Source organism: Leucoraja erinacea, chromosome 5 (assembly GCF_028641065.1).
Source record: "Leucoraja erinacea ecotype New England chromosome 5, Leri_hhj_1, whole genome shotgun sequence".
Taxonomy (NCBI): domain Eukaryota; kingdom Metazoa; phylum Chordata; class Chondrichthyes; order Rajiformes; family Rajidae; genus Leucoraja; species Leucoraja erinaceus.
In genome coordinates this window covers 71137901-71163181 of record NC_073381.1, presented here as the reverse complement: position 1 = coordinate 71163181, position 25281 = coordinate 71137901, and the positions used below count along the sequence as shown (strand labels likewise).

The following is a 25281-nucleotide window of genomic DNA, read 5'->3' as shown; positions in this document are numbered from 1 at the left end:
GTAGCTCTTGCTATATTTTGAGAGAGAGATGATTCTCTCTTAGTTGACTTGAGACTAATGGTGCAGAGATGACAATACACAACTACTCAGTTCAATTCCATTGATTCAGAACACACTTTACACCTGACTGCTTTTGCCCTGCTTATCGGAAGTAGGTGGTACAGTCAACGTTAAAATTCAATGCAGAATTGTATATTTATAATCAGAAAATAACGATAGGATACTTGGTAGTACTCAATGGTAATACTTCATAACAGTCTTATTTTGCTTACATAGAGACAATATGTCCCAGTAAGAACATAAGAAACAGGAGCAGGAATTGAGCTTTTGGCTTCAGCAGCCTGCACCATTAAAATAACCCAATCTGATCTGATCCTGGCTTGGACTTTTCCCCTCCTGTCTGATCCCCATAATCCTCAATTAATTTACAAGCCAAACATGATTTGTGCCAGCCTTGAATATATTTAATGACTCAAGTTAATAACATGTATACTTAATCACTTGACTTTACTGTGCTTTCTATGTTAATCATTTTTCGTTCAGTTACTTTCATTTGAATCTTTGCGCAGTGAGTCAGCCTCCTCCGGAAGTTGCCACTCAGTAACATGTAGAGAAATGGATTAATGCTGCTGCTGGCATAGCTGAGGCAGATGGAGATATAATAGACAATGAAATATGTTGTGGTCGGCTGAGTGACATTGAGATTCACCAGTTGAATCACCTGGTACGGCGTTGAACTAACCACAAAAACACCCACCAAAACCAGGACCATTTTGGTTAGTCGTTTGAGCCGTGCGCTGGGGATGGTTACATCATATCTAAATGGTAAAGAGATAAAATAAATGTATTGACGTGCACCAATTTTACTTCCTATACCTGTGTCAGGGCAAGGTTATTGTTGTTCAAGAAGGAACTGCAGATGCTGGAAAATCGAAGGTAGACAAAAGTACTGAAGAAACTCAGCGGGTGCGGCAGCACCTATGGAGCGAAGGAAATAGGCAACGTTTTGGGCCGAAACCCTTCTTCAGACTGAAACGTTGCCTATTTCCTTCGCTCCATAGATGCTGCCGCACTTGCTGAGTTTCTCCAGCACTTTTGTTTACCCAAGGTTATTAAGGTTATTTCTAATGGTGAGATTGGTCATATCGTGCTGTCTCAGTCACCCCATCTGGACATGATCCTCTTGAAGAAGTTCAATCAATTCCAGAGCCAGCACCATGACTGAATAATTCAATATTGTGTGATCATGATCGATCAAGGCTGTGTTACATTGCCGGCTAATTCAGGGTTAGGTTACAGTTCGATAGAGCATTACTCCTATATCAGGAGGGTTCATCAGTCTGTTGAATTTATTTGCTACTTCAGTAGTATTATGCTTTCCTGTAAATGTTTAGTTGGATGCATTTTCCCTTGTGCTTTCTTTCAATTTAATCTACCAATCTGTTCTTGATCTGTTCATTTCCTTGTACAAAATTCATTAAATTATTGTTATTTAACTAGAAATGGTTGGGGTACGAGACGGGGAAAGAAAAGAAGGGAAGAAGTCTTGCAAGATTAATAATTCTTGGGCATCAAATGTAATTCTCTACTGTCTGACCCACACTCCCCTCATCTCCCAGTGCCAATCGCAGCATAATAAGGCACCTGGCCTTTGCCAAACTATACTCAATAACAAGGTAAACAGTCATCGCACAGAGAGCACTCCAATGCATGATACCTCTTTTCAACAATGTTTTTATTTAAAGCTGTAGAGTTTATGGAAGAATCTGAGGGGGAGGGGGTCAGGTCAAAATAGTTCTAGATGTGGGGTCAATCTACCGGAGGCTTGTGTATTAGAGGGTTGTGTGGCCTTGTATTTGTGGCTTTAAGAGAAATGTGTTAAGTCATTTAAATAATATTCAGCTGGGGCTTCAGCTTTGTTAAAAAGTGGGTCCCTCCAAGAGTGAACAGCACTGGAAATTATTCAGATTAAAATGCAATAACAAAATGTGGGTGTCACATGAATACTTACACCAATTTAGGGTAGCTGGAAGACAGAAATAACTATATCACAGTCCACACAAATCAAGCCAAAAAAGACCAATATTTTATAAACTGTTTCTCTGGGATCTATGTGCAATTTGGTTAATATTCTACTCATGCCATTTCTATCCAATCAACACTGGTTTCTCTGGCACAGATACTATTCCAATCTATGCACTAGTTGCTACATTTCAGAGATACGCTTTTCCCTGTGAAATGTGAGCATTGGTATCACTGTATCCTGTTGCCGTATCAGTGATCAGGTTATTAGTGAATAGGTCTGTTTGGCAGTACTGTTGCTGACACCCTATATCCTCTTGTTCATACTGAAGTTGGCTATAAAACACGTCAGCAGCTAATGATGTTGTGAAAAAGATACAGTATATTATTGCTAATTTTTTTTTTTCCTTTTCAGATGGTTCATGCAAGATCACAATAAAGCAGCATCCGCTGCTCTAGATGTCAGCTGATTTACATCGGGGAGACTAAGCGACGGTTGGGAGATCGTTTCGCCGAACACCTCCGCTCAGTCCGCAATAACCTACCAGAACTCCCGGTGGCTCAGCACTTCAACTCCCCCTCCCATTCCCAATCCAACCTCTCTGTCCTGGGTCTCCTCCATTGCCAGAGTGAGCAACACCGGAAATTGGAGGAATAGCACCTCATATTCCGCCTGAGCAGCTTGCATCCTGATGGCATGAATGTTGAATTCTCCCAATTTTGCTAGCCCTTGTTGTCTCCTCCCCTTCCTTAAACCCTCGAGCTGTCTCCTCCCATCCCCCCGCCCTCGGGCTCCTCCTCCTCCCCTTTTCCTTCCTTCTCCCCTCCCACCCCCCCATCAGTCTGAAGAAGGGTTTTGGCCCGAAACATTGCCTATTTTCTTCGCTCCTTAGATGCTGCTGCACCCGCTGAGTTTCTCCAGCAATTTTGTGTACCTTCGATCTTCCAACATCTGCAGTTCCTTCTTGATCACAATAAACCACTGTGGTTTAATAATAAATCCTTGTTCCACTTTTCCACTTCTCTCACCCATTCTAAAACTCAGACCAATTTTCCTTTGGTTTCCTGAACTGTAACAAGGAGACAACATGCTTGATTGAGGACCAACGTCTGGGCACATTTAGTCTCAGCACTAAATTTTCTAACTGCAAGCAATTCACTTTCTCTGTCTGTATCAGCACATAATATTTCTGCTGTAAACTATCCATCTGTAATATTGGCTCTGTTCTTTTTTCTCCATGAACAAATTTTATCCTGCTGGGCATGCTCCTACTACCCTGCCATTTGTGGTACATTACATGTCTTATTCTGTATTGTCATTGTCTAACTGAATGAATTAATGTATGTTTGAATGCATGAATGAATGAATGAATTAATTAATTAATTAATTGATTAATGAATGAATAAGTTTATTGGCCAAGTATGTACACATACAAGGTATTTGCCTTGGTGCTCCACTCTCAAGTAATAACACGACATACAATAAACAATTAAGAATAAAACATAAGACATTACGTTTGATTTTCCAGCATCTGCAGTTCCTTCTTAAACAAGAATAAAACATAAAACATTAAAACATTAAGAATAAAACATTATAGTTTAAACATGTAAATGAAATAAAATGTCAGAGCAAAAGGAGGCTACAGACTTTTGGTTATTGAGTAGAGCTGCTGCTCATGGAAAAAAGCTGTTTTTTTGTCTGGCAGTGGCAGCTTTGACAGTCTGGAGTTGCCTTCCAGAGGGAAGGCTTCAAAGCATTTGTGGCCAGGGTGAGAGGGGTCAGAGATTATCTTACCTGCTCGCTTCCTGGCCCTTGCAGTGTACAGTTCGTCAATGGGGGGGAAGGTTACAGCCAACAACCTTCTCAGCTGATAGAACAATTCACTGCATTAACCAACTTTACCAGAGATCGTCCACAACTTATCCCCACAGCAATCCTGGCTTCTCCCTGTCACCAATATTCTCCTAATGTTATCCCATCCCCAACTCAGTATTAACTTCTTTTCTCTCTTTCCCATTTCTGACTTGAAACCCTAATTCTATTTTACTTTCCACAGATTCCCGTCAGGCTAGCTGGGTGCTTCCAGTATTTCTATTTTAATTTCCAATTTCCAGTATCTTCAGTGTTTTTTCCTAAACTACTGAACTACTATCTACCTCTTTGATGACCCTCAGACTATCCTTGAGTGGACTTTGCTGGCTTTACCTTGCACTAAACGTTATTCCCTTATCATGTATCTATACACTGTAAATGGATTGATTGTAATCATGTATTGGCTTTCTGCTGACTGGTTAGCACACAAGAAAAAGCTTTTCACTGCACCTCGGTACACGTGACAATAAACTAAACTGAACTAATAAATCCTTATGTAGTCCCTGACACTTTTATTGACCATCTTAAATCTGTGCCCTCTATTCACAGAAACTTCTGCTCCTCCTTAGCTATTAGTCATAAAGTCATACTGCATTTAAAGGAGCCCTTCGGCCCAACTCATGCATGCCAAACAAGATGCCAAGATGACCAAGAGGTCTGGTCCATTGGTTTGTAGATTCAAATCACTCTGCTGCAACCACAGAGCTTTAAATTAGTTACATGAATCTACAATTTAAACAAAATTAGTATATTTAATAGTGATCATGAAAATTACTGGACTGTCATAAAAATAATAACCATGGAAATCTGTCTCTTCTCAGTTCCGCCTACATATGACTGCAGTCGAGCAGAAAACTGGTTCACTCATAACTGGCCTCTGAAGTGGCATAACAGGCCACATAGTCCAAGAACAACTGGCATTAGATGCCAACAATACCATAATTCTTTGAGCAAAATAAAAACTTAGCGCATCAACAAAGATACAAAAGATGTTAAAGAAAGTAATCCCCGTTGATCATTTTACTTGTTCTGTCTCTTACCTTCCATTTTTCTTGTTTTCCTGGTGGATGCCCCATGTGTAACATAGAATCAGTATGTAGAAAATCAGTATCAGCGGTAAAGGAACAAAGAAAGAAGTTATGGTGTGGTACAATGTATACCTGTGATAAAACCAGAGAGATAACATATTAGTTTTGCTTAGTTATTAATTAGTGCCTATATAAAGTTTTCAGAGGTTGCTAATATCATTGTTTTACTTTGAAGTTGCTTCGTTTGTTGGCAACTGTGTCTAATGAAAGATGATATATGAAGATAGGATTTAGTAACAGGAACAGGTCCATCTGCCAACAGGCCTATCCTGTCATTGAGCAAGATCATGGATGATTCGATTGGAATCTCAACTCCACATTCCTGACTAACTTAACCTTTCATGTCCTCTTATACAATCTATCTACCTCTGTCTTTAAAATATTGCAAAACTCTACTTCCATCAAATTCAAAAAAATTAAGTTCAGTTCAGTTTAGTTTATTGTCAGGTGTACCGAGGTACAGTGAAAAGCTTTTGTTGCTTATGCTAAAAGATTTATGAACCAGAGAGAAAAAAAATAAATCACTTCTCTCTTAAATAGTCAACCCATATTTTTAACATCCATTTTTTAACCAATGACCAAAATGGCTTTATATATTTGGTGACGAGTCAAATCAGTGGCATGTTAATGAATTAACCAAACATTAATTTTATTTTACTCTTTGATCCAACATCTAGCTTTGGCAGAAAAACTATCAAAAACTGCCCCAAGATAAGTGTCTGTACCTATATATTTACATAGAATGGCGCTGCATGTTTAAGAACACAAGAAATAACGTTTACTAATGTACAGTCTCTTGGTACAGTTTTACCAAAATTGGCTCACTGACTTAGAAAGAATTGGTATTGGAACTTGAAGATTGTGCTAATGATATTAAGTTGTAAACTATCTAATTTCTGTGGGGGGAATTTGATCGTTTTTGTGAGATTGCATTCAACATTTGGTTTGCCAGGAAGTGGAAACAACAATGCTGAGATGTTCAAAATGGAGTGTAATTGGAGTGAGCAAGGCTGGGAATGCTATTAAAAACCTCCTCCAACAGGGAGAACTGGTATGTGTTGGGTGCAGTGTGCCCATTCCACTGCCAGGAAGGCACTGAAATTTATTTTCATGCCCGACTCATCACACCCATTAGGGAGAGCACCTGGAGTAAGGATGGCACGGTGGCGCAGCAGTAAAGTTGCTGCCTTACAGAGCTAGAGACCCGGGTTCGATCCTGACCACAGGTACCGTCCGTACATAGTTTATACATTCACCTGTGACCTGCGTGCATTCTCTCCGGGTGCTCTGGCTTCCACACATACTCCAAAGATATACAGATGTGTAGGTTAATTGAGTTCAGTGAAATTGTATACTGTCCCATGTGTGTGTAGGATAGGGTTAGTGTGCGGGGATCGCTGGTCAGCGTGGACTCAGTGGGCCGAAGGGCCTGTTTCCGTGCTGTATCTCTAAACTAAAGTAAACAATCTCTAACTAAAATTTGCAGTCATTTATTTATATTTTTTTCAACAAATTCTAACTCCCCTCTTCGAAAATAAAATAAAATTCTCTGGGTTTAAATAGGATCTAGTGTTAACCCAACTTCATCACTATTTGGCATGTTGTTCTGGCTGCAAAGATGTTGGTAAACCAGGAACACACTGATCACATTTAAAAATGAATTTACACTTTAACAGAATGCATTGGACAAATTTGATTGAACATAAAATATAAATTAATAGCAGGCTGCAAATATGACTTCTGAAGATTATCAAACTGAAATAGTGAGCGCTCAGTTCAAAGATTACTTAATACTTTAAGGACAAGACTTTTTGATAGAGATCAAGTTATTTCTTCAATTAATATATTCACATTGAAACCCTGCAAATATTTCTTACTGAATAAATTAAGAATATGCATTACCTTCTTTGCTCAGAGAGACTAGAGGGTGAGATTTCTTAAATAAAGTGCAGTTCAGGTAACTACTCCCCATTTCATCTTCTCAGTCCACCCAATTCCCCCTCACGCTCCCCTGTACACACCTTTCTTTCCATTCCCATTGTCACTCAGTTATTTTCCTTTTCTCCATCTGATTTTCTCACACCCCTCCCTACTTTCCAGGTCACCCACTTTCCTTCCATCCCAAACCCTGATCCCTTCCACCAACCCCCTTCTCTTCATTCCTTCCTTCCTTCCTTCATTGGTGAAAGAACATCATCTCTACTTCCTTAGAAGGCTTAAGGGCCTGTCCCACTTGGGTGACATTTGGGCGACATTTAGGCGATAGCTTAAAAAGTGGTTGTCGTGCCATGGGCGTGACTCATGGTGAGGCGTGGTGACGCATGCAGTGACACGTGGTGACGTGCGGTGCTTCCCTGTCACCCAAGAATGTTCAAAATCCTCCAGGCGACATTTGGGTGTCTTCTTGGGCTGGCAGCTCAGTCACTCAGGCCTGGTCGGCTGGCAGCTCAGTCATTCAGGCCTGGTGGGCTGGCAGCTCAGAAACTGCCAGAAATTCTGCCCAAAACAGGTTTTGGAATGTTCAAAATCCTCCAGGCGACATTTGGGTTTCTCATCATGTCGTGCGCCCTGTGACATGCTGACGTATGCTGTCCTGTGGGTGACGCCCAGTTAGGGTTAGGGGTAGGGTTGGGGTTAGGGACCACAGACGGGCTGTAAAATATTCTTGCTTCAATGCACGGATTTTAAACATTAATGTATTAAAATAAATACAATAAAATCAATTGTGCAAATGAAAAGATGTCTGAGTTGTTCAGTTTTATTTATAGACTAGATTAAGTGTGACACGTTGGGTCCCATGTTCACATGGGAGGGCTGGTTCCCCAATGCAATATTCCACCTCTACACCAATTCCAAGTTGGCTGGCCAGTGGGGGGGGGAGGGGGCGGTTTCTGGAGCGCTAGTATGGCTAGTATGTGGGCCGAAGGGACTGGTTTCCAGAGGGTTAGTATGGCCATTGTGGTTGTTGTGCCATGGGCGTGACTCATGGTGAGGCGTGGTGACGCATGCAGTGACACGTGGTGACGTGCGGTGCTTCCCTGTCACCCAAGAATGTTCAAAATCCTCCAGGCGACATTTGGGTGTCTTCTTGGGCTGGCAGGTCAGTCACTCAGGCCTGGTGGCTGGCAGCTCAGTCACTCAGGCCTGGTGGGCTGGCAGCTCAGTCACTCAGGCCTGGTGGGCTGGCAGCTCAGTTATTCAGGCCTGGTGGGCTGGCAGCTCAGAAACTGCCAGAAATTCTGCCCAAAACAGGTCAGAGACTCTGTGAGAGAGAAGGGGAAGAGGGTGGAGAATCAATTTTAGACATTTTTCATATTTTTCTGCAGATCACAGCAATGAAGGAGGAAAGTATTTCCTGGCCTGGATCTCACAGGGAGCAAATGAAGGGAGGGAGAAAAATACATGGGTGAGGTTTAATACTTGCAGGGGCAATACTTCCTGATGGGCCATAGGGTCTCCTGGGCTAGTACAGATCTGATGGGCCATTGGGACCTGGGCTAGTATAGACCTGATGGGCCGAAGGGGCTCTTTAAAAATAATCTGTGAAATTGCAATGAAAGCCACTTTTTCTGGACTTTTCCTGGTCTTGCACGGGCCTTTTCGGCTAAAAGGGACTGGTTTCACGGCTAAGAGGGGCATAGCGGGCCAAAATTAGTGGTTTCAGGCAGGCCAAACAACTCATTTCATTTCATTTCCAATTGCATTGCAGTTTCAAGCACAGGGCAGGCCAAGCCAAACAGCTCATTGCATTTTCATTTCACTTCCATTGCTATTGCAGTTTCAAGCACAGGGCAGGCCAAGCCAAACAGCTCATTGCATTTTCACTTCATTTCCAATGCCATTGCACTTTCAAGCACAGGGCAGGTAAAACAACTCATTTCATTTTCATTAAGGGCTAACAAATCATTTATTCAAGTACATTGCATACTCACAGTGTTCTGTAGTTTCCCAGCTCAGACAGAGAGTCATGACATCTCTCTTACCATCTTGCAGACACACTGAGCCACCCTCACACTTCCGGATTTTATAGTCCCTCCCCCCTCCCACCAGAAGGGGTGTGGCCTTTATGGCGGTGATTGACAGGAGAGAGAATCTCAAGATTTTTTAAACACTAATAAGTCTTTTATTTTTCACCGATGGGAAAAATCCTCGGGGCCTGCGCAGCTGAGGAGCACTCTGAGTAAGATGGCCAAAAAATCACAACCATATGTGATAGTGCTTTTTCTAAAATCAAAGCACAGTGCAAACAGGATTGGTCAAGATGACACTTTTAATTATATAGATGTATAGGTCCACTTCCAGATCCGATCACCGTCTCTATAACTTTTCACAGGGATGGATTCAGTGAGTGTAGACTGAACTCCCCTCTTCCCCCTCCCACCCTCATCCCTCCTTCTCCATTCCCACCTACCCTTCTCCTGTCCCCTCTCCCCCTTCTTTCCTTTCCCCCCTCTTCCTCCCTTCTCCCCGCTCGACTCTTCTCCCCATTATCCACTACCCCCTCCCCTCACATGTCCTTCTCCCTCTCTTCTCCCATTCTCCCCCCCCCCCCCCCCCCCACTTTCCCCACAGCCCCCCCCCCCCATTTGTGGACCCAGCCTGTGACCAGTGATCCGCCGCACACTATCCCACACACGCTGCGGACAATTTATACAAATCTGTGCGCCTTTGGAGTGCGGGAGGAAACCCAAACCCTACACCTAACCTTAGCCCAAGCCCAAGCCCTAACCCTGACCGTAACCTTCGCCCTAACCTTAGGTTCTGCCTGCTCCTCATGGGAACTAAACTGTTGGCCACGAGTTGTAGTGGGATCTAGCTGTTACAGGCTGGGTCCACAAATGGGGGCGTCCCCCTCTCATCCCTTCTCCCCCTCTCCCTCCATTTGTGAACCCAGCCTGTGACAGCTAGATCCCACTAATAGTACAAAGGCCACATCATCTGTTTTAGTAGCATTGACAATGGGATAAATGCAGACTTTGGGAATAACACCCCGCACCTACCCCCCCCCCCCCCCCCCCCCCCCCCCCCCCCCCACCTAGGGTTTGGGTTACGGTTGCAGTTAGGGTTAGGGTTAGGGTTAGGGTTAGGGTTAGGGTTAGGGCGAGGGCTAGGGTTAGGGTTAGGGTTAGGGCTAGGGTTAGGGCTAGGGCTAGGGCTAGGGCTAGGGCTAGGGCTAGGGCTAGGGCTAGGGTTAGGTGTAAGGTTTGGGTTTCCTCCCGCACTCCAAAGGTGAACAGGTTTGTATAAGTTGTCCCTAGATTGTGTGGGATAGTGTGCGGGGGGATCGCTGGTCGCAGGCTGGGTCCACAAATTGGGGGGGGGGCGTCGGGGAAAGTGGGGGGGGGGGCTGAAGAATGGGATGGGATGGAGAGGGGAGAAGGGGATGTAAGGGGAGCGGTGTTGGGAGAAGGGGAGGGATGGATGGTGGGAGGGGGGAAGAGGGGGGAGGTGAGTTCAGTCTGCACTCACTGAATCAATCCCTGTGAAAAGTTATGGAGACGGTGATCGGATTTGGAAGCAGACCAATACATCTATAAATAAAACTGAACGACTCAGGCATCTTTTCATTTGCACAATTGATTTTATTGTATTAAATTTAATATATTAATGTTTAAAATCCATGCATTGAAGGAAGAATATTTTACAGCCTCAACCCTAACCGGGATTCACCCGCATGACAGCATACGTCAGCGTGTATGTCGTGCAACTTGACAATATTACGGGCGTCAGTCACTGACTATCTGCAGTCGCCCAAATGTCGCCGAAGTGGGACAGACCCTTTAGGAAATTTGGCAAATCCTCACCAACCTACAGATGTGCCATAGAAAGCATTGTATCAGGATGCATCACGGCATGGTTTGGGAACAGCTTCACCCAAGACTGCAAGAGATTGCAGAATGTTGTGGACGTAACCAAGACCATCATGCAAACCAACCTCCCTTCCATTGACTCTATTTACACTTCACACTGCCTCGGTAATGCAACCAGCATAATCAAGGAAAAATCTCACCCTAGTCACCCTCTATTCTATAATTATTTCCCCTCAAATGCCTATCCACTTCCCTTTTGAAAGCTCTGATTGACTTGGTTCCTACCACCCTCACCCTCAAAATTAATAACAGATACTTCTGGATGGAGTGTTATTAGACCCAAGTGAAATTTCTACATTGATTGAAAAAATTGCACATCAACCATTTTGAGCAAACCACTCAGGCACCTTATTTTAAAATACACTTACCAAAGTATGTCCCGGGGTGAAGTCAGATCGAAAGCACAGCTTTCCAAGCCATCCTTAAATGTAATGACTTTTGCATGCATCCAGACTGGCAGAACCAAGACAAGTGAAATAGCCCAAAGGCATAGATTGATTTTAATGGTTTTTGACCTGGTTCTGAAACTTGTCAGATGAAATGGATGAACAAGAGCCAGGTACCTATGGATGAGATTTTGAGTAGACTTTCAAAAATCAATTTATTAACACAGTAATATCTATTGATTTACTCTGAATCTGAGTGTGATTCATATACAATCTCAATGTTTAGATATTTCCTCATGACTCTATAGAAGTTGTGGTGCTGGTAAACGCTGGATAAAGATTATAGCAAAGTCACAGTTAAATGGAATGGGATTAGGATAAAAAAATCACAGGGCAATTGTATGCTTTTTTGTGCAGTGGCTGGACTGGTTTTTTGAAATATCTATTCAAGTAGATCTATTCACCCCCTCCTTCTCCATGGTCCTGCAATCTTGCCCAATGAAATATTTACCAGTTCCCTTTTGAATGTCACCATTAAATCTGTTTCACTATTCATTCACACACTGCAATTCGGATAGTCTCAGCGGTTATAAAAAACGAGGCCTTACCTTCACCCTGGTTTATCATTATACCGTCAATCTTAATAAATTCACCATTTTATCTCCAGGAATCACTTAACCTTGTCAATTATAACCATGAGGGGCTCAGCCTCTGTTAGATTAGTGGAAGGACTCAATATTGCTGTGAGATATTAATAATCTAAGAAACTTTGTAATGTATCTCACATTACAACATACACTCATTACCGGAATCACACACATATTATAAATAGATTTATATGATACCGTTCACAATTTCAGGATATTCCAAAGTAAAGTGTAGCACGGAGGACAAATTGGCAGGCAAATCATACACAGCAAGGTACTAATTAAGGCATTAAATAATGATTAAGCAATGCATTTTAGTTATGATGGCTCATTATTAAATATAGGTCTGAATATTGTACAGTCTGCTTTCCTGGACCTTGCATCTGAAATAAGCCAGCTCAAACAATGCAGCATAATTAAGAATTAATAACAGACTGTGAAGGTGTTGGTAAAGTCGACTGGAACAGTTACAGTATTCCAGAGAGAAATAAAGGATGTGCAATTTGTGCAGATGTTGAGTTCAACGCCAGTTTTCGAGTTGATGAAAAAGCTGAATAGAATTCTGAAAGGAGAATGTAGGATTCTGAACAGTGAAAACCCAGTTTAATCAAAATCAAAAATTTGGAATTTTGTTGTTTAAACTTACTTCAGATGTGGAATTCTCTTTTGTTTCTTGCAGCTCATCACATATACTTGATAATAATCAATATTAACAGTGATGAAAAAATCTTAGTGACCATAGTGTTAATAATAAAATAATAAGAGGAGCTGGTAAGGGTTAACCCTTGAGCTGGTAAACCTTGAAGATATTAAGGGTTTGGACACGCAAGAAGCAGGAAACATGTTCCTGATGTTGGGGGAGTCCAGAAACAGGGGCCGCAGTTTAAGATTAAGGGGTAAGCCATTTAGAGCGGTTACAAGGAAACACATTTTCTCACAGAGAGTTGTGAGTCTGTGGAATTCCCTGCCTCAGATGGCGGTGGAGGCCAGTTCTCTGGATACTTTCAAGGGAGAGCTAAATAGCGGAGTCAGGGGATATGGGGAGAAGGCAGGAACGTGGTACTGATTGGGGATGATCAACCATGATCACATTGAATGGCGGTACTGGCTCGAATGGCTGAGTGGCCTACTCCTGCACCTAATGTCTATTGTCAATTGTCTATTATCTATTGGTATTTTTATTTTTGATGTGCAGGGAAAAGTGACATGTCAGCAGAGAAACCCCCCTACCCCCACCCAACTCCTCCTGCCCACAAAAAGGTCTGAACGTTTGTTCAGATTGGATAGCTGATATCCAAAAGAGAAAACTGGTTAAAGTGTAAGCAATCATCTAACTCGCTAAATACAATATAAAATAGGACCGATCCCTCTGAGAGTATTTGTGGGAAATCTTGGCAAATGTTATGTATGGTTTTTTTCAAAGCATATTGCTTGGATTTCTGATATTATTTTATCAGATGACATTGACCTCTGCAGGAAGTGGAAACATTGAAAATAGGCTCCCTGTGTAAGTGTATACTTTGAGCCTTTCTCTGTCCTTCAATTGCTCATTGAACTGTGGTGCACTGTAGCACATTGTGCTCTTACATTAGATTTTCAAACTCCAGGATTGCTTTCACTCTGTAAATATTGAATGGAACCTGTTAAGATTTTTCGCCAATTTATCAAACAGCACCATTGTATGTGCACTTCTACTTTTTTCACCACAAAGCTATTGGCAAGCACAAACCTTTAAAAAAAATATGTACATAGCAGTCTGATCCTGTATTAATTATCTTCATTAGACCACTCATCTTAGGTCAATGCCAGAAAGCCACATTTTCAAGAAGCTGACATTTTAAATTTTAATCAATTGAAGAGCAAATCAATAGTTTGTGAACTGAATATATCATTGAAACAGATTACCAGACCATGAATAAATTGTCTATAAGTGGAACAGTGGAATCTGTATGTACATCTGTGGTCTTTAATGATAGTTCAGGATTTGCAGTTGAAGCTGTTTGCCTCCACTGCTCGACAACACTGGAGTAAGTACATATGTAGTTAAAATGTGGAAATTCAGAAGCTGCTGCCAATGCTGCTCTACACCTTCATAGATAGTTTTCTGCATTCTTTATGGCTGCAGTTTACACAGGATCAGAAATGTGGTGTTAACTTTCACATTGGAGAGTGATTTTGTTGTAATGCACTACAGGAAGGAGATTGAGAACCTTGTAACCTGGTGCCAAGACAACCACATTTCCCTCAATGTCAGCAAGACAAAGGAGATTGTGATCAACTTCAGGAAGAGATGTGGTACACATACTCCAGTATACATTGATGGTGCCAATGTAGAGACTCAGTGCCAACCAAGATGCCCCATCTAAGTAAGTACCATTTGCCCGTGTTTAGCAGAAACCCCGCTCAATCTTTTCTATCCATGTACTTGTCTAAAGGCCTTTTAAATGTACACCTCGATTAGTCTCCCTCGTCCTCAGTTCTATTAAAACATAACATTTAAAACATGCAAATCAAGAATGAAAGTGGCCATTTGGCCCCACAGTCCATTCTGCTTTTCTAGTAATAACATGGCTGATCTGATTGTGACTTTGCATTATTGGCTCACCGTGATAATCTTTGATCCCCCAGGCTTAACAAATTTCTATCTAGTGTGCTTTATAAACATTAAAAGGCTCTGCTTTCACCAACCTCCAATAAAGACAATTCTAAACCTCAAAGGCCGTGTCTAGGATTTATTTTTAAAGCCCCTTCTTTATCCTAAATAGACCAAGTATTATTTTTAAACAATGACACTAATTCTAGAATCTCCAACACGAGGAGTGTGAAAACGCACAGCTCTGGATTCAGGGACAGTTTCTTCCCAGCAGTTATCAGGCAACTGAATCATCCCACCATAACTAGAGAGCAGTCGTGAACTACTATCTACCTTATTAATGACCCTCGGCCTATCTTTGATCAGACTTTACTGGCTTTATCTTGCAATAAACATTATTCCCTTGTCATGTATCTGTACACTGTGAATAGCTTGATTTTAATCATGTATTGTCTTTCCGCTGATTGGTTTGCACGCAACAAAAGCATTTCACAAGTGACAATAAACTAAACTGAACTGATCTGAGGAAACTTTCTCCAAATCCATCCTGCCAAGACCACTCAAGACCTTATATATTTCAGTTAAGTTCCCTCACACTAGTAAATAAGCAGGCACAATACTCCAGATATGGTCTTGCCAACAAACCGTAACACTGGCTTAAGTTCCCTACATCTGTATTCCATTCATTCAGTTATAAATGACATTCTGTTTGCTGTCCTACCTGTATCTTGCCTTCATCGGGCCATGCACAAGGACACCTTGCATATCACAGCTCCTCCCAGCCTCTCACCAATTTCACATTTTCCTATAGTACATTCCAGATATTTGCCCACTCACTTAAACTATCTATTTATCTTTATGCTGATTGAATGTATTTGTTACAATTTACTTTACTACCTGTTTTATGTCATCAGCTTTAGCAAGCATAGCATCACTGCCTTTACAGTTATATAGTTATGTAGCATGGGAACAGGCCCTTCGGCCCAACTTGTCCATGCCAACCAAGATACTTCATGTAAGCTGGTATAATTTGTTTATGTTGACCAACATCCCCCTCGACCTTTCTTATCCATGTACCTGCCTAAATGCCTTTTAAATGTTGTCGTTGTAGCAGCCTCTACAACATCCAAAAAAGGATGTTGGGGTGAATCACTGGACAGGGACTGATATAGTATTTATGCAGGGAGGATGACAATAAATGTAAACATGGAAAATGCTGGAAAGACTGACTAGGTCATGCAGCATATGTGCAGAGAGAAACAGATTAATTCTTCAGGGCAACGATAGGGAGTCATAGATTCATATGTCATCTTTCAGATCACCAGTAGTTGTCTGATCTGCTGAGTCTAAGTTTCCAGAATCTCCAATATTTAGATTTTTCAATAGTGGCAAGATTTAGGAAGACAAGGAAATTGAAATGGGCGGTCTGGCATATCTAGCAGTTCAATTTAATGTGAAGAGCAAACTGTTGCATTTTATGAAGAATGAGGAAAAACATTGAAGACTAAATGTGACCGTTTTAGAGAGGCTTTAAGAGCAGATAAATACCATGAATCACTAAGCTTTTAAATTAGTGAGAAAACTTAAGTGTATGGGATATTTAACTTTATTAAAAGAAGTAAAGAGAGTGGTCAGTATATGGAATGTGCTGCCAGAGGAAGTAGTTGATGCAGGTACTATAGCAACATTTACAATATATTTGGGCAGGTCATAAGGTCATAAGTGATAGTAGAATTAGGCCATTCGGCCCATCAAGTCTACGCCATTCAATCATGGCTGATCTATCTCTCCCTCCTAACCCCATTCTTCTGCCTTCTCCCCATAACCTCTGACACCTGTACTCATCAATAATCTATCTATCTTTGCTTTAGAAATACCCACTGACTTGGCCACCACAACCTTCTGTGGCAAAGAATTCCACAGATTCACCACCCTCTGACTAAAGAAATTTCTCTTCATCTCCTTCCTAAAAGAATGTCCTTTAATTCTGAGTCTATGACCTCTAGTCCTAGACTCTCCTACTAGTGGAAACATCCTCTCCACCCACTCCATCCAAGCCTCTTCACTATTCTGTACATCACTATTCTAAACTCCAGCGAGTACAGGCCCAGTGCCAACTGTACATTCATTCTTGTAAACCTCCTCTGGTCCCCCCAGCAAATCCTTCTTCTAAACTCCCAAAAAGTACAGGCCCAAATGCTGCCAACAAACGCTCAGCATCTTTCCTTGGATAGGTTGAGAATATGGGCCTAATGCTCATTCCTGGCAGATCATTCTTGTAAATATGGGCAAGTTGGGCCAAAGTTGGGTATGTCTATGACTTGGCATTAAATAAGTTGGGCCAAAGGGCCTGTATGATGCTGTATGACTCTTTGACTCTAATATAAAACAAGAAAATGCAGGTAATCTTCCTAAAATAAACCAAATGGGAAGTCAGCAGGGAGTGCACAATTTTAAATCTGCCATTTCTATCAGGACCAGGCTTTTGTTTTGTTGATGGAACTATGCATACATGCTTGGTGGATCCCATAACTCACATTAATTAATGGCTCCATCTCCCTTCTTATAAAAATGAACACAGAGACATGCATATGCCTGTAAAGGAAGAGTGAAAGCAGAATGGTGACTTCAGAGGAGATTTACGATGCCAGTGATGAGGGATTTCAATTAGGTACAGAGAAGATAGACACAAAAAAGCTGGAGTAACTCAGCGGAACAGGCAGCATCTCTGGAGAGAAAGAATGTGTGACGTTTTGAGTTGAGACCCTTCATCAGATTGGTTAGGGAGAAGGGAAACGAGAGATATACAACGTGGAGGGAAGGAAGGTGATTTCAATGGAAGACAGACACAACATATTGTGTCTGTACACATATGGCAGCATACAAAATGCATTTTAAGTATCTGCCTCGGAGATTTTTTACTGCCTCACACTGACACTTATGTCATGATAATAATTATTGACATAGGGCTTATGATTTGGAGAAAAAGGTTGACGAATTAGTCATAACCCCATAACAACTTATATGTGTTGAACTGACATGCTGCTGGCTTTAACGGAGAATGGAAATACATTTGTAGATTTATTATGACTCAATATTTTTGCACTCTATTAAAGATGAGATGCTTGAATGGTCTATTTTATTTTGTTTGATGCCGCATGTGACAGTAATCTACCCACTCTGCAAATCAGGTGTGCCTCCTCCAAGCTGTATTGTAAGCATCTTAAAACATCTCATTATTTGCCTCTTACATTAAAGCAATTTTAGGAAAATTATGATGTTATGATAGGAAGAAATTATAGAAAACAACAAAAATTATAAAGTAAAATTTATATTTGGCAATAACCAGGAAGTAATGGCATAAATGGATTATTGAACCATTGTATCTTGAAGCAGGAATTCTGAATTAAACCAATCTTTCTTAAACCTTGAATTTTGCATTTCTTAGGATGTTCTTTATGGAAACAGGTCATTTGGCATAACTTATCCATGCAAACCATGATGCCTCATCTAAGTAGTTCCATTTCCCACATTTGGCCATATCCCTCTAAACTTTTCCCATCCATGTTCATGTCCAAGTGTCTTTTAAATGTGGTTGTTGTACCTGCCTGAACTATCTCCCTGGCAGCTCATTCAATATAACTGAGTGAAAATGTTGTTCCTTGGGTTCCTATTAAATCTTTCTCCTCTAACCTTAAGTCTATGTCCTCTGGTTCTTGATATATTTACTCTGAGTGAAAGACTGTGCATTCACCCTATCAATTCCCCTCCTTACTTTATACACCTCCTAGTTTGCCCATTCTCTCCCAATAGTTCAAGGCCTTGAGTCTTGGTAGATTAGTATTGTATTTGTATTGTGAGAGCTACAATATTAACTGATAAAATGTAATATATTGCTGAATTTGGATATCTAAAAAAAAAATGCTGAAAATACTCTGTCGGTTAGGCAAAATTTGTAGAGAGAAAAAGTTATAACATTTCAATTCACCAATCTTTAGGTTATCAACTCAAAAAGTTCATTTTATTTCTGTATTCACAATCACTGATGGACCTGTAAATATATCTGTCTTTCTCAATCCTTTAACTTAAATAACGGGAAAATTAGTGATAATTTTCTATGACAGTTATAAATTGAAGACAGTTATAAAAGAAAGTGGCATTTTCATTCTTGGAAGTTATTTACATCCCTCTTTGAAAAGCCTCCAAGAATACAAACCAACCCAGCGTACATTTGTGTGTGACTGGGAAACATGTTGTGTGGGAATAAATATAGATACAGGCCGGGTACTCCTTTAAATCATTTTTAACATTTGTTACACTAACAATATTCTGCTCATGCTTACCTGTCCAAGCTCATAGCTGCCATAATTGCACAACAAGCAAACTGGTTGCAACTGTCCAGTGATGTGGTAATAGTACAGAGAGTACTGCCAAGCACCCATTCTCCACCTCGTGCCCACTGATGGATTAGGAATGGCATTCCAAGAACATGAACCAAATCTGCCATTGCCAAGTTACAAATATAAATATCGGGAATTGTCCTCCTCACAGACCTGAAAGAAAGTTCGACAAATTTATCCTGCATTGTATCATAACTATTACATTGCTTTTTTGTCTCAGCAGAGGAATTGTTGTTCAGGTCAAATAATTGGACCATAATATCACCTTTTTTTTAATTACAGTATATATTCAGTTAACCAGTTAACAATCTCTGTCTTTAAGAAGGAACTGCAGATGCTGGAGAATCGAAGGTTACACAAAAAAGCTGGAGAAACTCAGCGGGTGCAGCAGCATCTATGGAGCGAAGGAAATAGGCAGGGTTTCGGCCCGAAACATTGCCTATTTCCTTCGCTCCATAGATGCTGCTGCACCCGCTGAGTTTCTCCAGCTTTTTTGTGTAACCAACAATCTCTGTCTGATGTTTACTTGGATATCAGTTCCTTACATCTAGAGTTAATTGTAAAGTATGGGTAGTAACTTTCCAACGCTATTTATGTTCACAAGTTCAAAAGTGATTGGAGCAGAATTCAGCCATTCGGCCCATCAAGTCCTATCTGCCATTCAATCATGGCTGATCTATCTCTCCTTCTCAACCCCAATTCTCCTGCCCTCTCCCCATAGTTGACACCAGTACTAATCAAGAATCTTATTCTGAGGCTCTGACCTATGGTCCTAGACTCTCCCACTATTGGAACCATCCTCTCCACATCCACATTTTTGAGGAGATGAATTGGTCTAGCACCAGTTTTGTTCATTTATAAAGCATATTTATTTGGAGTGATTGGAATGTGCTTCCAGTGTTGGTGGATGAGGCAAATGTGATAGTGACATTTAAGAGTCAGATTGGCAAATGGATATGCAGGGATACAGAAGGATATGGATTATGTGCATGGTCTTGGCATCATGTTCGGCACAGATATTGTGGGCCGAAGGGCCTGTTCTTGTGTTGTACTGTTCTATGTTCTATGTTCCAATGGTTGGCTGTTCCATACCCAGCGTCTGAGGCAGTGCAAGGGTGACTTTAATATCAGAAAACAATAAATTATCCCAACATACTTAGAGAAGTGTAATTAAATACAAAACTGATTAGGTTTCAATGGGAAATATTAAAAATTTGATTAAAAATATTCTCAAGTGATTAGGTTTTAAGAAAGATCATCTGGGGAAGAACTGGCTGACAAGGCAAGGAATCGCAACAGTTCATTTAAAATGAGTGTATGTATGAATACCAAATGTTATCTTGTTTAGTTTATTCTCATGTATACCACGGTACAATGAAAAACTTTATTTTTTTGTCACTCGTACCGAGGTACAGTAAAAAGCTTTAGGTTATTGTCATTGTTTATGGTGAAGTAAATGGGGATGTACATGAGGGCAAAATTGAAAGATTGCAAAATTTGCAGTAGTTGCATGCCGTTGTTGCCATTAAATTGGTAATAAAGCTTTTAAACATAGAATTCATATGGTTGAGGATATTTGCTTGTAACTTCACTTCCTTTAGAAATTTGGAAACTACTTTTCACTTTGTAGATAGGCAGAAGACTACATTAGCCAAGATTTACATTATATTTTATTAATGGATCTAAAAATGGAAAGATAGTGAAATATGATAGGAAATTAATAACCTATATTAGGCTTTCCGACACAAGACATTTCAGTGCAGTTGCTCATAATGTGCAAAACAAAATAGGCCAAACAAGTGGCATTGTTTCTGACGGAAATGGTAGATGTGTAATACATCTATAGTGAGCAAGTGCATGACAGACCAGTAGAAGTGGGAGATAGTGGCCTTGTGTTCATCAGTTGGGTCATAATCTGTCATCAGGCTGAGGAAGGGTCCCGATCCAGAATGTCGTCTGTCCATTTCCCTCCACAGATGCTGCCTGAGCCGCTGAGTTTCTCCAGCACTTTGTTTTTTGCTCAAGTGCCCAACTACCGCAGTTTAACATATATAGATGTGAGGTACTAAAAACAGGAAAACGGATGATTATCTGAATGGTGATAGATCAGGGATAAAGACCAGGATGTCTTTTTATACCAATTGTGCTCAGGTGCAGCAATAGTTAGTGAGAAAGGAAAATGATATGACACAAAATGCTGGAGTCATTCAGCGGAACCGGCAGCATCTCTGGAGAGAAGGAATAGGTGACGTTTTGGGTTGAGACCCTTCTTCAGACTGAGAGTAGGTATGTTACAAAACCTACCTGAATCGTCATTGAGAATCTGTCCCAGCCCCGTGTGTGTGATTTTGGCGCTGTTTAGAGGGGGTGGGTTTAAAACGCGATTTTTACTAGGCTGTGGCAATCGAAAATGTTCAGCCTAGTAAATCATTAACGGAAAATCGCTGAAAGACCCCGTCGCAAAAGGTAATATTAGTTTTTATGGCCAAATATTATAGTTATAGTAGTTTAAAAATCACTCTCTAAACCCGCGACCTCTCGCAGCCCCAGGGTTTTATAAAGCAAACAATTAAAGGTATGTACCTTATTTTTACATTAAAAGGGGCTTCTTAAGAACCCTGTATATAAAGTTTACTATAGCGAGTAGCTCATTTTGGGCTCTTTATATCCCGCAGTATTTTTCTGGGCATTTGAGGGCACAAATCCACTGCAATGTGAACGTTCTAAACCAGCGCGTTCACAGGATCCCACTAGAAAGCCGATTTAAAATGGACTTTAATTTACAGCAATTGGACACTAAATTCCTTCCATTTGGCCTCTAAATTGATGTAAATGAGATTTAAAAATCATGTTTTATTGTGAATTATTTGTGAATATTATTTGGACACTTAGGCTATTTAAAAATGTTAATCATTTATTAAGAAATGGATAGAAGTTTAGATCTAGTAATTGAAGTTTGAAATTAGCTACAATTGGGTAACTAACTAATTATATGCTTTAATTTCAGGTCATCCAAGTAAGATTATTTTATATTTGTTTCAGAATGGTTCAATCTATGATAACTGAAAATTTCATTCAGTTCTCTTAATTTTTAAGAAGGTTATGGGCTTTTGACTGTCCATGATCACAGCTTTTTTGTTATGTCAATAGAAAATCATAGAAAATCAATAGGGAACAAGATGCTAATTTCCGAGTATGAAAATGGCCATAACTGTTTTATTACTTGAGATATGAAAGTGAATTAGGTGTCAAATTAAACTTATTGTTATGCTTTATCTGATGGGATAAATTGCAGACTTGATTTTTTAAATCTCAAAATTTTATAACATTGCTACTGAGAGTCAGGGGAAGGGGAAATGTGAGATACAGGTGGTGATGTAGAGAGATATAGTACAAATGAATGAAACATATGCAAAAAAGTAATGATGATACAGGAACCAGGCAGTGAAGGCCAAGTCATTCAATATATTCAAGGAGAAAGGTTTCTTGATTGGGAGAAGATGGGAATTGTTTACTAAGTAGATCAATAGCTACAATGGTGCTGAATGAAGGCAGGTTCCTAAGGACCAAATGGCTTACTCCTGTGCCTGATTACTTTGGTTTTACGTTTCTTATCCTTTTAAAGGCTGAACGTACACCTGATTTTGAAAAAAAACACAGAAAATTCTGCAGATACCAAGCCAGTCAGGCAGCATCTGTGAAGAGAGAGAAAAAGGGTTTTTGATTCACCAAACTTTTCGATAAATCATGTTTTACAGCCATATTAACTCCATTGTATTAATTTACAGCAGAATAATGCATGTCAGTAATATTAAAAAAATTACATCAACACCAGACTTTTGTGTTTATTATAGTTTAGTTTAGAGATACTGTGTGGAAAGAGGCCCTTTAGTCCACCGAGAGCATGCTGACCAGTGATCACCCGTGGACTAGGTCTGTCTTGCACACTAGGGACAATTTACAGAAGCCAATTAACCTACAAACCTGCACGTCTTTGGAGGAAACTGGAGCACCCACGGAAAACCCACGTGGTCACAGGGAGAACATACAAACTCCATACAGACAGAACCCGTAGTCAGGATCGAGCCTGGGTCTATGGCTCTGCAAGGCAACAACTCTACTGCTGCACCACTGTGCCACCCTGTTGATGCCTGCCCACATGTTGACCTGGCATGTGCAAAGATAAGATACTACCAAGCTCAAAATAACATCTAAACTTAAACTTTCATCCATTTAACATTTTTTATGTTTCCTTAAAATTACATCAATTAATCTTCAATTGCTTTCAGTTTTGTTTTCTTACCTGATGATAGTAAACAAGATCAAAATATTTCCAACCAATCCTGTTGAACAAATAATGCCAACGCAAGAAGGAAGAAGGATGGTTTCCAATATGTCTATCATTTGATTATCATAAACGATGTCTGTAGACTTGTTTAACCATTCAGATCCATTATACCAAGCCCAGCACAATGTTTGCGTTCGATTCATTGCTCAAATTCTTCGTTCTGTAAGAAGTATTAAATGGTATTACTGCTTGATCCAATGAAGGATATTAGACATCCCACATAGGAATAGTGAGTTCAGCCAACCCCTACATTGTCAGGTGATATTGCAATAAATATTGCTCACTGATTATGGTATTCTTGTTCATCCACATTGACCCAGTTAACCAATGTCTCCCAATTAAATTGTTTTATTTTGTATTCATATCCTTCTATTATCTCACTGCTTCCTGCCTCTGTCACCTCTTGTTTCCCAAATTTACCAATCCTTCCTTAATTCTCTTCCACCTTCGCACTCTGATTAACAGATGATGGTGTCCAAATTCTTCCCATTTTCAGATTCGCCCTCCAATCCACTCCCAAACTGTTCAATTTGCACGTCATTTTGGATCTTCTTTAAAACATCACTCACTCATATAGGGTTGTTTAGCTCAATACATCTTCCATTTTCACTTCTGTATTTAAGAAGTTTTCACTTAATTGAAGGTGCTATCTGATAATGAATGGTGGTATTAAGTTTACTTCCCAGCCCCGTTCTTTACTCCTTGTACACCCACGGATGCGCAGCTATGTACATATCTAATTCAATTTTCAAATTTGCAGACTACGCCAATGTGGGCGGGATATCAAATAATGATGAGACGGAGTACAGGAAGGAGACCAAGAACCTTGTGCCCTGGTGTCGAGGCAACAACCTTCTCTCAATGTCAGCAAGACAAAGGAGATAGTGATCGACTTCAGGAAGCGAAGTGGTACACATACCCCAGGATGCATCATAGCTTGGTTTGGAACAGCTCCATCCAAGACCGCAAGGTATTGCAGCGAATTCTGGACTCAGCACAGACCATCACACAAATCAACCTCCCTTCTATTGACTCCATTTATACTTCACGCTGCCTCAGTAAAGCCAGCAACATAATCAAGGACGAGTCACAACTCGGCCACTCTCTTCTCTCCCCTCCCCCATCAGGCAAAAGGTATAGAAGTGTGAAAACGCACGTCTCCAAATTCAGGGATAATTTCTTCCCAGCTGTTATCAGGCCACTGAATCATCCTACCACAACCAGAGAGCAGTGCTGAACTACTGAACTACCTCTTTGGTGACCCTCGGACTATTCTTGATCTGACTTTGTTGGCTTCATCTGGTACTAAATGTTATTCCTTTATCATGTAAAAATGTTAAATGGCTAGATTGAAATCATGTATTATCTCTCTGCTGACTGGATAGCACACAACAAAAGCTTTACACTGTACCTCGGTACATGTGACAATAAACTAAACTGAACTGAAAAAGATTTATGTTACTAAAACATGGATATTTACATCAGAGCTTGTTCTCATTGCAGCATTTCTTATTTTGTTGAATCAATCAATGGGACTGTTATTGCTGAGATGTTTCCAGAATGACACCTGAGTCCTGGGAATAAGCATGAGATAACTAATTTACCATGCTTTACTAATTAATTGAAGATAACTTGTTGCCAAAATACATTTAAGTGACGTATGGATCATATAGATAAAATATAAAGTAATGGCATAACAAATTCAAAAAGCAAAATTAGATTAAGTTGCCAAATAATATGATCCACAGTGAAACCTTATAAGGTCCAATCTGGAAAATGTAATCAGCCAAAATGATTTAGTAAATACAAAGCCTTGCTAAAGCTTTGAGTGGTCAAAAAATAAGATTTCCAGTGGCTACAATTTGTCAAAATTTTTAAAAAAAACAAAGCTTGGTCATGTTGATTACAATTTTATTCGAAGAAAAGTCAATATAGTTCACCACCCGTGGACATAGAAAACATAGAAACATGGAAAATAGGTGCAGGAGGAGGCCATTCGGCTCTTCGAGCCAGCACCGCCATTCATTGTGATCATGACTGATTGTCCCCTATCA

At 40.4% G+C, this 25281-nt stretch overlaps 1 protein-coding gene across 1 annotated transcript; it reads right to left on the bottom strand.

Annotated features, from left to right (window-relative positions):
• Window positions 1-277: 277 nt before the first annotated feature.
• mchr2a (melanin concentrating hormone receptor 2a) lies at window positions 278-25281 on the bottom strand. The gene is made up of 5 exons (XM_055635884.1): window positions 23183-25281; window positions 18823-19032; window positions 11222-11416; window positions 4936-5055; window positions 278-818 (listed from the first exon to the last, which is right to left on the bottom strand). The coding sequence occupies exons 1-5, from the start codon at window positions 23368-23370 to the stop codon at window positions 494-496; spliced, it is 1038 nt and encodes a 345-aa protein (XP_055491859.1). The 5' UTR covers window positions 23371-25281; the 3' UTR covers window positions 278-493.

Excerpts from the sequence above, each read along its gene's own strand:
- mchr2a (XM_055635884.1), bottom strand. The coding sequence starts at position 23,370 with ATGAATCGAACGCAAACATTGTGCTGGGCTTGGTATAATGGATCTGAA. Across the intron at positions 11,417-18,822 it reads GCAGCTATGAGCTTGGACAG|GTACCTGGCTCTTGTTCATC; the intron begins GTAAGCATGAGC and ends TCTCATCCATAG. Across the intron at positions 5,056-11,221 it reads TCACCCCGGGACATACTTTG|GTATACATTGTACCACACCA; the intron begins GTAAGTGTATTT and ends GTTTTATCACAG.